This window comes from Pavona decussata, unplaced genomic scaffold (genome assembly GCF_977016875.1).
Source record: "Pavona decussata unplaced genomic scaffold, jaPavDecu1.1 SCAFFOLD_491, whole genome shotgun sequence".
NCBI lineage: Eukaryota > Metazoa > Cnidaria > Anthozoa > Scleractinia > Agariciidae > Pavona > Pavona decussata.
In genome coordinates, this window is record NW_028145821.1 from 110,800 (window position 1) to 124,341 (window position 13,542).

General features: G+C 35.6%; 2 protein-coding genes across 12 annotated transcripts in view; both read right to left on the reverse strand.

The window, feature by feature from the left end:
• LOC146450131 (uncharacterized) overlaps positions 1–7,838 on the reverse strand; it is an 84,899-nt gene extending 77,061 nt beyond the window's left edge. Inside the window, exons 1-5 of the mRNA XM_085100699.1 lie at positions 7,567–7,838; positions 7,338–7,452; positions 6,304–6,427; positions 5,530–5,655; positions 4,375–4,488 (exon numbers count right to left, since the gene is read on the reverse strand). The gene's annotated coding sequence lies outside the window, so the exon portion shown is untranslated. The remainder of the gene's footprint in view (positions 1–4,374; positions 4,489–5,529; positions 5,656–6,303; positions 6,428–7,337; positions 7,453–7,566) is intronic.
• The window catches only part of LOC146450134 (uncharacterized), a 92,054-nt gene that overhangs the window by 26,758 nt on the left and 51,754 nt on the right, over positions 1–13,542 (reverse strand). Inside the window, exon 1 of one of the 11 annotated variants that reach the window (XM_085100707.1) lies at positions 1,441–2,099. The exons of the other annotated variants lie outside the window; for them this stretch is intronic. Coding sequence (XP_084956833.1) covers positions 1,441–2,074 — 634 coding nt within the window. The 5' untranslated portion in view covers positions 2,075–2,099. Of the gene's footprint in view, positions 1–1,440; positions 2,100–13,542 lie in introns of those variants that run through there. 11 annotated transcript variants of the gene reach the window in all.

Here is a 13,542-nt window from a genome sequence, read left to right on the forward strand (position 1 = left end):
TTTCCTCGGGAAGAAACACGGCACACTCTGGTCTATTACATACTGGTTCAATATAATAAGAATTACTTGACCAGTGTAGTGAATTGCTTTCTGCGTTTCCACCATCTGCGAATCCGTACTCTTTTAATCTTTTGGAAAGATTGCTTTTTAAACAAGCTGGTTGGCTTTGCAAAAGATTCCACTGTTGAGACCGGATTCGAACAGAATTTGTGTTTTCAAGTAAAACGCATTCCCAGAACTTTGGTCTTAATTTACAGAACCTGAGTTCACACGGGAAATAATGTTCATATGTTTCCAAGCAGATGAGAGTGATGTGGTTTTGGGATTGTGTGAACGTATGCATTATATTAAACGAGGTATCATTGCTTTAATATGCGTGTGAACTAGTCAAAGAAAGCATACTCTGTAGTGCACACCTTTCAAACGACCATGGGCGTCTTAATGAGATTTTTACAAAAGTAAGATCTCCGCGTTACATCAGAGGACCAAAACCCCGGTATAGATAGCTAAGATAAACTAGTTAAGTGGTTAACTCAGGATATTAAAAAAATACATAAAATCTCTTCCATTTCTTCATGTTTTCCCTTGGTGCCGTCTCGAGATTTCTTTGATGCTTCTTGGTATGCTGAATTACACATATAATTGAGACAATAAAATTACAATTATGTGTCTATACTAAATGGAACGTCAAAATTCACATGTGCACTTGGGGACATATTGAATCGTAACCTGCAAGTACCAACATACACTTCTTTTGCATAGCTGGGAGAAAGTTGAAAAAGTATTATTAATGCCACGTATCTTCAATTTTGTAAGTCAATTATTTTATATTAGTATATTACTTTATGGAAGTGCATCAGCTTAGAAACCAACGTGTTGACATCTCTTCTGTTTTTACCTGCCCACATCACATAACGTTTTCAGAATGTCTATATTTTTGGTGTTCTGGTATTCAGTGGAGACGGAGCTGCATTCGCCAGTCTGAAATGCTTATAATATCACAACTATGACAATAAAACTTGCAGGATTGTTTTAATTCCAAAAATGTATTATTTTACCCCCGGAAAATTCAGTGAGTCACTTAACAAAACATTACGTAATGGGTATCAAAAGGCCGCGTTATTATTTTTTACAAAGTCCCAAAATTGCATTTTACCACAAACGATATATATCGGGTTCGGAAAAGTGGAAAATTGTACATGAAAAAAAAAAAAAATTCAGGGTACTTCTACCTTGTGAACTAAATCAGAAATCCAGCTTTAAGACATTAACATCTCTAGTTTACTTGCTACGCAAGTCTCATTTATATTGTCCATTCACCCTTTGCTCAAAAGCTTATAATGTTGGCTGATACAGGATTTATTCTTATTAGTTCTTATTCTTTGCTACCAAAGAGTTATTACAATAAGACAATAAATTATAGGTTCAGGATAAACACACCTGTCATCTCATTCAGTCTGTCTCCAATGTCATCGTCATCTTTTTTCCACGCCTTCAGCAGTTCTTGGAAGTGTTCCTCAATATCGGAATCCATGCGCTCAGTCTTGAGTCGATTGATAGCATTCAAATAACTTGCTCCAGCTCCCAGACCTACCAGCGCGTAACTAATGTCCTGCCAGTATCTTTCAAATGTTTGGTCATCCACCGACGCCTGGCTGGCATGACCATAGACTTTGTTCCTGTAGAACCTCAACCTAGCTATGTTGGCTTCAACAGTAGTATCATCTGCAGATGGAAGATTGTCCCAGCCAGTCGATGGAGGTCTCAAGTTAGAGATATTCCTCAACAGTGTTATCAGAAGCGTGATATCAAAGCTGGTTGATGACACAGATGAGGAGATGAGGGGATACAGCTTTCCCCATTGTTTAGGATTAAGGATTCTCTTTTCTCTGAGGGATTGCAGTATAGGATGTGCTGGAGGATGTGCTAAATCTTGAGGCAGAAATGCTGGCGGGTGGATTTGGTCAAATGTGTCCTTAAGGGCTTGGGATCCCACATACACCAGAAGGCGGCACAGGAGAGCATAATTCGTTTTCTCCTTGCTGGATGCAAGTGATGGCGGAGCAGAAGCCATGATTTAAGCGGGTTGACACATTAATCTACGAAAGCAACAAATTAAAATTGTTAGCGACAAAACGAACTTCCCCTTAGGCATAAGGTGTGGAAACTATAGGCTTTTTACGTGTAACGCTGAAGACAAGAAGTTTAAAAAAAAAACCCGTCAAACTCAGTGGCAACATAAAAACAACAATTATGACAGCACTGTAAAAGTAAAAACAATGGTTATCATTTTAAAGCTGGTGTGGAATTTAAAGCAAGGGAACTCAGTAAGCACTTCACAGCAACATAACCCTAATTTGTCTCTTGTGTTTGCAAATTGTTTTGTGGCCTTTTCAAGACATATTTGTTTAAGCTGATACAGATTGATCTGTTATAGAGTATCAACAAGCATCTTTCTTCAAAAAAGAGGACAAGAGTTTTTCGGATCATATTATCAGTAGCTGGGCACAGACCCTTATATATTGCAAAATTTTTAGTAGAAATTTGACTAACGAAAACCGTAAAGTTTCTTTACAACTTAATCTGAATTTCTGACGCGATTAAGGTCATCCGAAATGAAATGAACTGTTGGATGCCCCCGTTAAAGGTTTTTGCATTTTACTTAGTTGCTGGCGATACTCGATTCTCTTCGGTGACATATGGAAAACACTCACTTCGTTACCTGGGGCCTAAACTGTGGAATGATCTCAATCAAAGAATAAGATATCAACCCTCTCTGAAGCAATTTAAAAGAGTCATACGTAATCAGGACCTTACTGCCCTAGCTGCAAATGTCAGTAACTGTCGAGGCTGCAACCTATGCCGAGAATGACTGAGGTTTACATGATTTTTGCGATAGATGTATGAAATTTTATTAATATGGTTTACGATGTGAATTTTAATTCTTTTTTAGCTAGAATTTAGTTAGGTGTCCACTATTAGTAGAGGGGACTTCTCCCCTTAGCTACATTTCTTGACACGTTTATAAAGTTATTATTATTATTATTATCATTATTATTATTATTATTATTATTATTATTATTATTATTATTATTATTATTATTATTATTATTAAAATACTACAACATAAAACGCAGCCTTCTTGAGAAATTGTAATTTGTAATTTGTTTTTGCCGGAGACATAAAAAAATATCAAGGACACAAATTAATGAGAGTAAAACGGGAAAACTAAAGGTTTGTCAAATTTATAAAGTATGTTTTTCCACCAACATTATATTTTTTTCCAAATTAAGGCCCTTATTAGTCCTTACTGATTAATTATAAAAGTTGATGCAGACTGTGTGTGTCGGTTTTCCCTAATGCTGAATAAATGTATGCTTATCTTGGCATTACAAGCCTCATTTAGGAATCTCCAAAATGTCGACCTGTTTCAAATTAAAACATTGAGACAATTTCAAATAAAAACACTGACCTTAGCTTAAACTGTCCTTGTGTTGAACGTTCTGAAAATGATGAAACATAAACCACAAATGACCTATCAGGGATGGACGAAAAAAAATGTTTACACTCTTAACCAACAATGTGGGCCCTTGTTATCGCACGATCATGCAGAAAGCCAGTCTAGTAAACATTGTCAGGAGTCTCTAAAGATGATTATTGCACTTATCTTTGAACTCTTCGTTGAGTTTCTCTTACGTCCTAGATTGTAAACTACAAGCGCATAAAACGTTTTGTTAAATTAACCTGAGATTTATCAGAGATAACTTTCTCAGAGTTACTGCACGTAAAAGGATGCTAGATTCATTTAATAATTTTGCTTACCTCATGCGAAAATATTTCGTAATAGTATCATGAGCTGATGAAGCTTTGAAAGTGTTCAGTTCCTGGAGAGAAAAGGTTCAAAATGGGCAGGTAAACATTAAGGAGGCAATGTAAAGTGTTATATATCAGTCTTAATTGGGTAATGCCATCTATTTTTAGTACTCAAGACTGAATATAGAACAACTAAGACATAAGGTATTGCAATCAAATGAACCTTAAAAACAATGGATAAGTTCATCTCCTTTAATTAAGGAATAAGTAAGATGTCTTGCATCTAGCTATTAAATTTAAAACTTTCCTCGATTCACTGTCAGGCTTGTCATTCGAGGGAAACAAATTTGTACATACAGGTCAGCCTTGATTGATTCCTGAAATTTCTCCACAATAAAAAAAAATAAATAATCATAATCATAATCATAATCATAATCATAATCATAATCATAATCATTAACAAGCTTGACAAAAGGAATTTTTTTGTGGGAAAAGCAGACCAGACTTTAACAATTATAAATGCAATTCTAAGCACATTTCGTAATCTAATATTCTGTTCACCTTAATAAATATTTTTTTCCCTCAAACTAGAGGTGACCAAGTTCTGAAGATCAGGAACAACGATTAGCATAAAACGATCTGTGTACACAAAACAATTGAAAAAGCTGTCTGGGTCTGGAAGGGAATGGAAGGGGAGGTCAGATGTAGCTACTATATTAATTTCTGAGCATTTAAAATTTTCACGTATGGAAAACGTTGAACCAGAACTGAAGAAGAATTTAAATAGGCCACATCTCTGGATTTTGATTTACCTCCAAAATTTGTCGTTAATTTCAAAGATCTTTGAAAAAGTGAAAACATACACACAAATTAAGTTATCTTCACTAAGATCACAATGATCAAGATCTGTGATGGAGTAATTAACACTGTAAGTTCCCCATAAATTGTTGTGCAGTTGCGAATAATTTTTAATTTATGACTATATTACAGGTTTGTAATCTACGAAAACATTGAATTTCTTCACCGTGAGATCATTTGCGTAAGAACATCTGTTGGTAAGGGTAGTATAGGAATATCATTCCGATCGCCTTAACAATGTGCTTGCGTTGCATATTCATAAATTTTGGCACAATTATCGATATTATTACCTTTAGCGCGGAAGTATTTCCACTAAAGGTCTAGATAATTGGGTACTTTCGTTAAAAAACACTTGGCAGTCTTCAAGGCGACCACATGAGTTATCGCTATTATCGCCCTGTACGAATATGACAACAATTGCTTAAATGTGTAGCCTTGCATGTTCTTATTTCATCCTAATCATCGAACTTATTTTAATTACTTTTAGTAAACTGATGAAGATCTACATAATTGGTTACTTCAGTTGAAAATCACCTTGCAGTCAGCAAGAAGATAATTTGGGTAAGAAAATTTGTTGTACGTATAAGCGTACTTTAGGAATGTCACATCATTCGCTTAAATATATATGCTTGAATTGCATGTTATTATTATTCTATGACAATCATCCAACTCATTACCTTAAGTGAACGAAAAAAATTCCATCTACAATCTTCATAATTGGATACTTTAGTTGTAAACCACTTTGCAGTCACCAAGTCATAGCGTCAGAAATTTTGTAAACGTACTATGCGCTTGTAGCTCAAGTGCACTTGTGTTAAATGATTATATTTACATTTTATCACAATCAACTAACAGTACCTTTAATGAACGAAAGAATTTCCACAAATTTCGTCTATATTCCCGGAGTTTAGTTGAAAACAACTTTGCAGTCAGCAAGAAGACAATATGCGGCCGGGGATTTGAAGATCGAGGTTGGATGTATTCCTGCCGAACAAACATTGAAATGAACACCGAATTAAAGGGATTTCATATCATGTGTATGTCTGTGTAATCTTAGAGCAAGAACTGATAAAACTATAAGGCCTCGAGAGTTCTTTAACCTTTTTGTTTGCAGCCAATACGAAATGAATGCTACTCATTAAAGAAATTTTCTATGTTCTCATAGTATCAATAAAATTTAAGGTCCGTTGTTTTCCACAATCAACCACTGATCTTTCATTGGAGCCAAATTAATTCATTATCTATAGATTTGAAGTCAATGTACAAACTAAACCCAACTTAAATGTTCAATAAATTAAAAGACAACCTGCCGAAAACATAGTCCTATAAGGCAGTAGGGGCTTCGTTTCAGGTTTGCTGTAACAAATGTTTTTATAACGGTATCACAACAGAATAATATATTTGTTTAGTAATGCACGAGTTACACTGTTGCTAAAAGACTCTGCAACAAGACCATGTCTTTTAAGACCGAAGCAATTTTGAAAACTAACACAAAGCACTTCATAAGACTAAAAAGAATTGCCTGAAAAATTGCCGCTAAGCGTACAGTGTAGGTATGGAATATTAAGCAGTGGCTCAAATGCGCTTGCGTTGCATGTTATCATTTGTTTTGTCACAATCATCAAACACTACCTTTACTTGACGACAGAATTTCCACAGATGAGGTCTACATTCTCGGAGTTTAGTTGAAAACCACTTTGCAGTCACCAAGAAGACAATGTCCGGCCGGAGACTTGAAGATCGAGCTGATGTATTCCTGAAACACACATTGAAATGAATATCGAATTAAAATGATTGCATGTCTGCGTAATCTTGGAGCAAGAACTGACAAAACCATATGATCTCTCGAGTTCTGTGAACTTGTTTCGGATTTGTAGGCAATACGAAATGAATGGTACTCACTAATGAAATTCTAGCGAGCTCATAGTATCAAAAATAGTGATTTAAGTCTCATTTAAGGTCCGGTTGTTTTAATTTCCCTATTCAACCACCGATCATTTCAGTTGAGTCACGCAAATTAATTCATTTTCGATAGGTTCTCGTATGTTGAAGGCAATGTATAACCCAAGGTAACGAAAATGATCTTCAATGAAAGACACCCTGCAGAAAATATAACAAAGGCTTTCCTGCACGTTCACTATTACAATCATTGATTTAAAGGTATCACAGCAGAATGATAAAAACAGCGTCTTGGTTATATTTCTTTTCAAAAGTTAATTTAAGACCAGTTCAGTCAAGCACAAATTTAAACTGCTGCTAAGAGACTCTGCAACATGTCTCTTAATACCGAAGCAATTTCGGAAACTAAGACAAAGCACTTCTTACAAATTTCTTATTATAAGGATTCTTCAATTTGTCGCGTGAAAGAATTGGTTTCACTTACTAAATAATTTCGACTTCCGCTTTCGATTTAGAAATCTGCATTTGTAATTATTTGCTTATACAGTACAAGCGCTGCAGTTTGTTGCAGGAACGAAAGTAATAGCCACTAGTTTAAGTTTTAGTTATCTCACCAAGAAACTAATCACTTTCACTACAATTATTAGAAAGAATGTAAGAAACAGATATAACCATCTTCTATTTGTTTGTGGTAAACGGACGACCGCTCAGCCGTGCTAATACCTATACGCTCTGATTACACATGTAACTACGAATATCATGCCTACCTTTTCTGAACACAAAATCTTCTTACAAGTCTAGATTATTCGGTGCAGTTGTTGCAATCGCTTTTTAGTCAAAGTCGGGGGCTAAAAACTGAAGAACTGAAGAAGCGATGTCTTCCTGAAAGAAACAAAGAAACCAACATGAAAGTGATTTGATGAAGCGTTCGTGGAATCAGCTGAAGGTCGCAAAACAGCCATTGATTTGTTTGTAAAGTCACGCGAAGTTCTCTACCTTTTGTTCTTGATTCTAAAATGAATGATGCTCGCCTTCTCTCAGCAACAAAACATAACTTGACGAAATACGTGGCTTTTGCTTCGTTTAAATCGTCTGATAGTACAGTCGTGACGATATGGAAATGCAAGCTGGGGCGTTTAATTAACAAGTATTTGTCACGAGATCAAAGTCACTCATCCAGAAACAGGAAGATTTCAATTTCTCAACGTCAACACTAAGGAGATGACTTAAGCTTGCTTGCAAAGATGGTTAAAAACAATAAGCCGAAGCAGGAATTTTGGAATCATTTACGGATCTCTTAAGTTGGGAATCACTTTTTATAGCACAATTGCCCTGTCAACAACGTATAAACAACAGTTTGTTTTTGGCCAAGAGAGAAGTTTATTTCCACATCCGAAGACGCGAGATAATACTGGAACATCAAAAGAAATAAACCTCTCTGTCACCTTTCCTGTCCCTAAGACAAACAGAAAAACAGGGAGGGTGGGTGGGAAAAAAAAAAAAAAAACGACACGAAAGAGAAAACGATGTGATGCTAAGAGAGTCACAGAGAAACTAAGGGCGCTTACCAAAAGTCCGAACTGGGCGGTCGGACCGGCCATTTTGAAAATGAAATAGGATTCTTTCGAGAGTTTTCGCTCAAAACCCATCACTGCTATACATGCTATGTAGAAATAAACTGATCTGGCTGGACAGTGCTGATTAAAAGGGGAACACTCTTTGAAAATGGACCAGTCCGGCCGGCCAGTTCTGACTAATGGTAAGCGCCCTAAGTAACCTTTGAACAGGGGTGTTTCTCGTGCGGTTGTCAATAAATCCCTTTGCGCGGAAGCGCCCAAAGGGGAAAAATAAGCGCCACTACTGAAGAAAACATCCAAATTGTCACACTTTAGCATTTTGTCCAAAGACTCAAAAATTTGGAACCTCTGTTACAGCATAATAAACAGTACTACAGGAAAGTATTGTTCGGTGTTATGATTTCATCCCCAGACCGAAAAGTACGGTCGACCACTTCGTACATCATCACAAATAGCTCACAGCAAAGGTACCGCTCAGCACCTTTCACCGGCTGCAGCTCCCAGCCGCTTGCTTATTTTAGTTTGTTTTCTCAACTTTTTTTCCCTTCGGTTATTGGTGTGTGTATCATATCCAGGAACTGAAAAGGATGAATGAGTGAATGACCATCGCAGTTATTTACGCCTTGAGCAGTTGAGAAAACAAAGCCTGAACAAAATTTCAGTCTTCAACGGGATTCGAATCCATGAACTCGGCGATACCCGTCTGGTATTAGAGCACTGCAACGGTCATGGGCTTAGATTCCTTTTAAGGCTGAACATTTTGTCAGGTCTTTTTTTACTAAATTGTGTTCATGACTGTGTTGGTCATTCACTTATTCATTCATGTGAATTTCATATATTTCATTTTCCTTCTGAAAAGGCTTGGCAATATGTACATAGCTATGGACAATATTCAATCGGAATATTACAAATGTATATTCCTTTGCACCCCTTCTGTATAAAGGTCTCCACTCCAATAAGCCCTGTTTCATCATCATCATCATCATCATCATCATTATTATTATTATTATTATTTTTAATTTCTTGTTTTCCTGTTGTTGATTACTTTTCAAACTTTTTACAGTGTTTTAAAAATCTTTGGCAGGGAATTGAAAGGTTCGCGATAGCAAAAGTACCAAACATATTTAATAACATTTCCTTTCCTCTTAGAAATCTTTACCAGTTTCTTTCTAACTACCGTATAATTATCTAATTACGCCTCAAATGATCCATGTTCCCAAATTACTTGTCCTGTTACCCTTTTTTTATAAAATGGTATAATATTTGCATATGAAAGGAAAAGAAGTCAAGAATTTGAACTCGAGAGTAATATATTTGAATTGTAGATTAATTTTAAATTATTCCTCTTTTTCTGTCACCTATTAACTCGAGGAACTTGATGGAAAGATGGACGACGCTAACCCGTTATATCCTTTAACGCTGTTTGCAGCGACGACAACCACAGCCTACAAACGGCATATGCCATTGAGTCAGTGTATATTGTATATAACGTGATGGCAGACGTCCCTTAGTACTCGCCTGACACGCCAAAGCAAGGCTGCCTCGAACCTCAAACATGGCGTGGCGGAACATTCAACGAGAAGCATTTCTAAGCTTGTTAAATGAGAGGCCGTAAGAGGTATTAAATCACCCAACTTTCGAACATTTATTTCTATTTTCCTGAATTGCTAACTGGCTTACAACAATGTGGTTTTCTCGTTTTTACATGAAATTGTTATTTGGCGCGTTTCATTTCAAAGGCCCATTGAATCGATAAGCCTACTGTTATTCGCTCAAGTTTCTGTAGCATTAAGCGACTAGGAGTTTTGTCAAACACTTCTGGAAGAAATATCGTTATGAATCAATGCTTTTTTTTTTTTCGTTTATTTGTTTAATACCAGCATCTTGAACATTCAAATGGTCACTCTTGAGGACGTCATTCACAGACTCAAAAGCTAGACCCATCTCGAACAAGCATAAAAAAAACACCAAAGGAAAGTACTGCTCAATAACTTTCTTTTGAATGGTCACACTTTAGCTAGGATTACATCCACAGACTCAAAAGATAGAACCTCATTGTACAGCATGCTAAACAGCACCACTGGAGAATACGACTTAAAAGCTTTCATTTCAATGGTTACACTGCAGGATTTCATCCACAGAGTAGAAAGATAAAACCACCTCGTACAGCCTAACAAAACGGTGAACACTTTTTCTATAGCTATGATAAATTCTGTACACTGGCTTCTTCCGTATGTTATTCCAGGCAGACATCACGTCCGGAATTGGCCAAAAGAAACAGACCAACTCAATGTGAAGACTTAACAATAGGTGAGTTTGCTTCTAGTATGCCAACTGAGCATCTGTGCTGATAAGACGTACAAAGTAAAACAAAATCATTTGAGGCTTGTTTCCGTGCTTGCTATGCTTGTTTTTTGTTTTCCATAAAACTGATGGAGTCCCAAGAGTAAATTTGAAACTGATTTAAGGCCATTTTAATGTCTTTATAATAACTACAGTTAAAGTCTAAAAAAAAATGATAGAGAAATGATCTCTAACTAGGCATAATTCCAGTGAACATGACATAAAAGAAGACAAAAAAGCAGAACTGTTGACAAACAACTAGAAATCATGACAGAAAACAAAGCAGAACTATTGGTAAAGAAAAAAAAACTTTGACAGAAAATTAAAGTAGAACTGTTGGTAAACAGCAAGAAAACATGATAGAAAACAAAAGCAGAACTATCGATAAACAAGGAGAAAACATGACAGGAAATAAAAGTAGAACTGTTGGTAAACAACAAGAAAACATGACAGAAACAAAAGCAGAACTATCGGTAAAGAAGAAGAAAACATGACAGAAAAGAAATGTAAAACTATTGATAAACAAGAAGAAAACATGACAGAAAATAAAAGTAGAACTGTTGGTAAACAACAAGAAAACATGACAGAAACAAAAGCAGAACTATCGGTAAAGAAGAAGAAAACATGACAGAAAAGAAATGTAAAACTATTGATAAACAAGAAGAAAACATAACAGAAAATAAAAGTAGAACTGTTGGTAAACAACAACGAAACATGAGAGAAAAGAAAAGCAGAACTATTGGCAAGCAAGAACAAAACATGAGAGAAAACAAAAGAAGAAGTATTTCTAAACATAAACAAAGCATGACATAAAACAAGCAGGACTATTGGTAAACAGCAACAAAACATTACAGAAAACAAAAGAAGAATTATTGGCAAACGGCAACAAAGAGAAAGAAAGCAAGAAGACATGACTATGGTAAAACTGTTTGTAAACAACAACAAAACTTTACAGAAAGCAAAAGCAGAACTATTGGTAAGCAACAACAAAACATGAAAGAAAACAAAAGAAGAACTATTCCTAAACAACAACAAAACATGACAGATGAAAACAAAAGCAGAATTATTGGTAAACAACAACAAAGAATGAGAGTAAAGGGGGAATTTTTTCTAAACAACAACAAAACCTAACAGAAAAAAAAGCAGAACTATTTGCAAATAACAACAAAATCTAACAGAAAACAAAAGTAGAACTGTTGGTAAGCAACAACAAAATATGACAGAAAACCAAAGTAGAACTGTCGGTAAACAACAAGAAAACATGACAGAAAACAAAAGCAGAACTATTGGTAAACAACAACAAAACATGACAGAAATAAAAGTAGAACTGTTGGTAAACAAAAAGAAAACATGAAAGAAAACGAAAGCAGAACTATTGCTACAGAACAACGAAACACGACAGAAAAGAAAAGCAGAACTATTGGTAAATGTAACAAAACTTGACAGACAACAAAAGCAGAACTATTGGCAAACAGCAACAAAGCATGGCAGAAACCAAAAGCCGAACTATTTGTTAACAACAAAACATGACAGAAAAAAGCAGAACTATTGGTAAACGACAACAAACCGTAACAGAAAACAAAAGCAGCATTATTGGTAGAGAACAAATAAACCTGGTACAGTTGATAACTTATTTCCTACTCGCATTATTATATTTTTATGATAATGTTATTCAGACCACGAACACAAAAGGCATAAGGGTATATCACTACAGGGTCCGGTTTGGTTGAAAGTTTTTTAACGCTAATCCAGGGTTTAGTGTTCAACAATTTTATGATTTTTTTTCCATTTTTTCTTGAACATTCAAAGTAAGTGTTAACTCGTTCTTTTAATGTCAAGTTTTATTCTAACATTAGCCCAGACTGAAAATTTTTAAATGAAATTACGGAAGAGAAATTGTTTTGGTAGATATTTTTTTTTCAACAGACCTATTGAACTGTTGGCGTTTACCCTGGGTAAGCTTATTTAACTTTCAATAACCGAACCCTACAACAGTACACCCTTCCTCCAAAAAAAGCGCGTTTTCAGATATTTTTATCGGAGTTGAGTTCTAACTTCCAAGTGATTGATGTACGATTTGAAAACAAAATTGGAAAGGTTTTTTCTCACATTTTGCGTATAAATAGCAAATTAGTAAAATACAAACCCGGTATGATCTTTTTGCTACCAGAAGCGCTTAAATTCAGTTTGAGAAAATTACAACTTGAAATTCACTATTATACACAAAAGCGCACAGAGCAAAATATCTGGAAGAAACAAACTGTATCAGGTTTTTGTTTTACTTAATAGTTATTTGCGAGCAAGAAGTGAAAGGAATCGGAATTTCAGCACGAGATTTCTGTTTACTTTATTATTGGAAAACGTTTGCGATTTTAGTAAGTGGAGAAAACTAGACAGAAGTTAAGAGTCAATGTCTGAGAAAACCAGGCAGAGGTGAAAGATGGGGGTCGGCCGATTTCCTTCAAACTTTCACCATTTAATGTCTGTCCGAAATGATAATGAATGATGCTATTTAGCAATTCTCCTGCTGTTGCGTTTCGTAGTTTGACCACCCCCCCTGGTTTTGACTCTCACTGGCCCTGATGTCACGCAAAATATATGCAGAATTTGAAGCTCAATAAAATATATTTCGCGTCATTTCTGGGGACTCATATTGATTGCTTGTATTGTTTACCGTCTAAAAACCGTTGTTAACGGAAAATATCCCGACTTAACATAAAACTTAATTTTTTATAGAATTTTGAAATTTCCTTGCGATCGCGAAAATGTTTTGGGCCAAATGTGAGGCAATTTCGAAACGGTCTTTCTCAGAGGTGCGGCGTTTCTTTCCGAAAATTTCAAGATATATTTTAAGCCAAACATCTGTTCTCCCAAAATCAGCAAACTCTAACTTGAGCCATTAAAATGCGTTTGCATGAGCCACGCTCGAAGTCAAAGATGATTCGGTATTTTTGCTAGTAAAGTTCCACAGCGGGTTTTTCTTTATTTCATCTTCTTCTTTTTTTTGTTTTTGGATAAGCTCGATGCAGCTATCCTAACTCTCCGAGGTAGA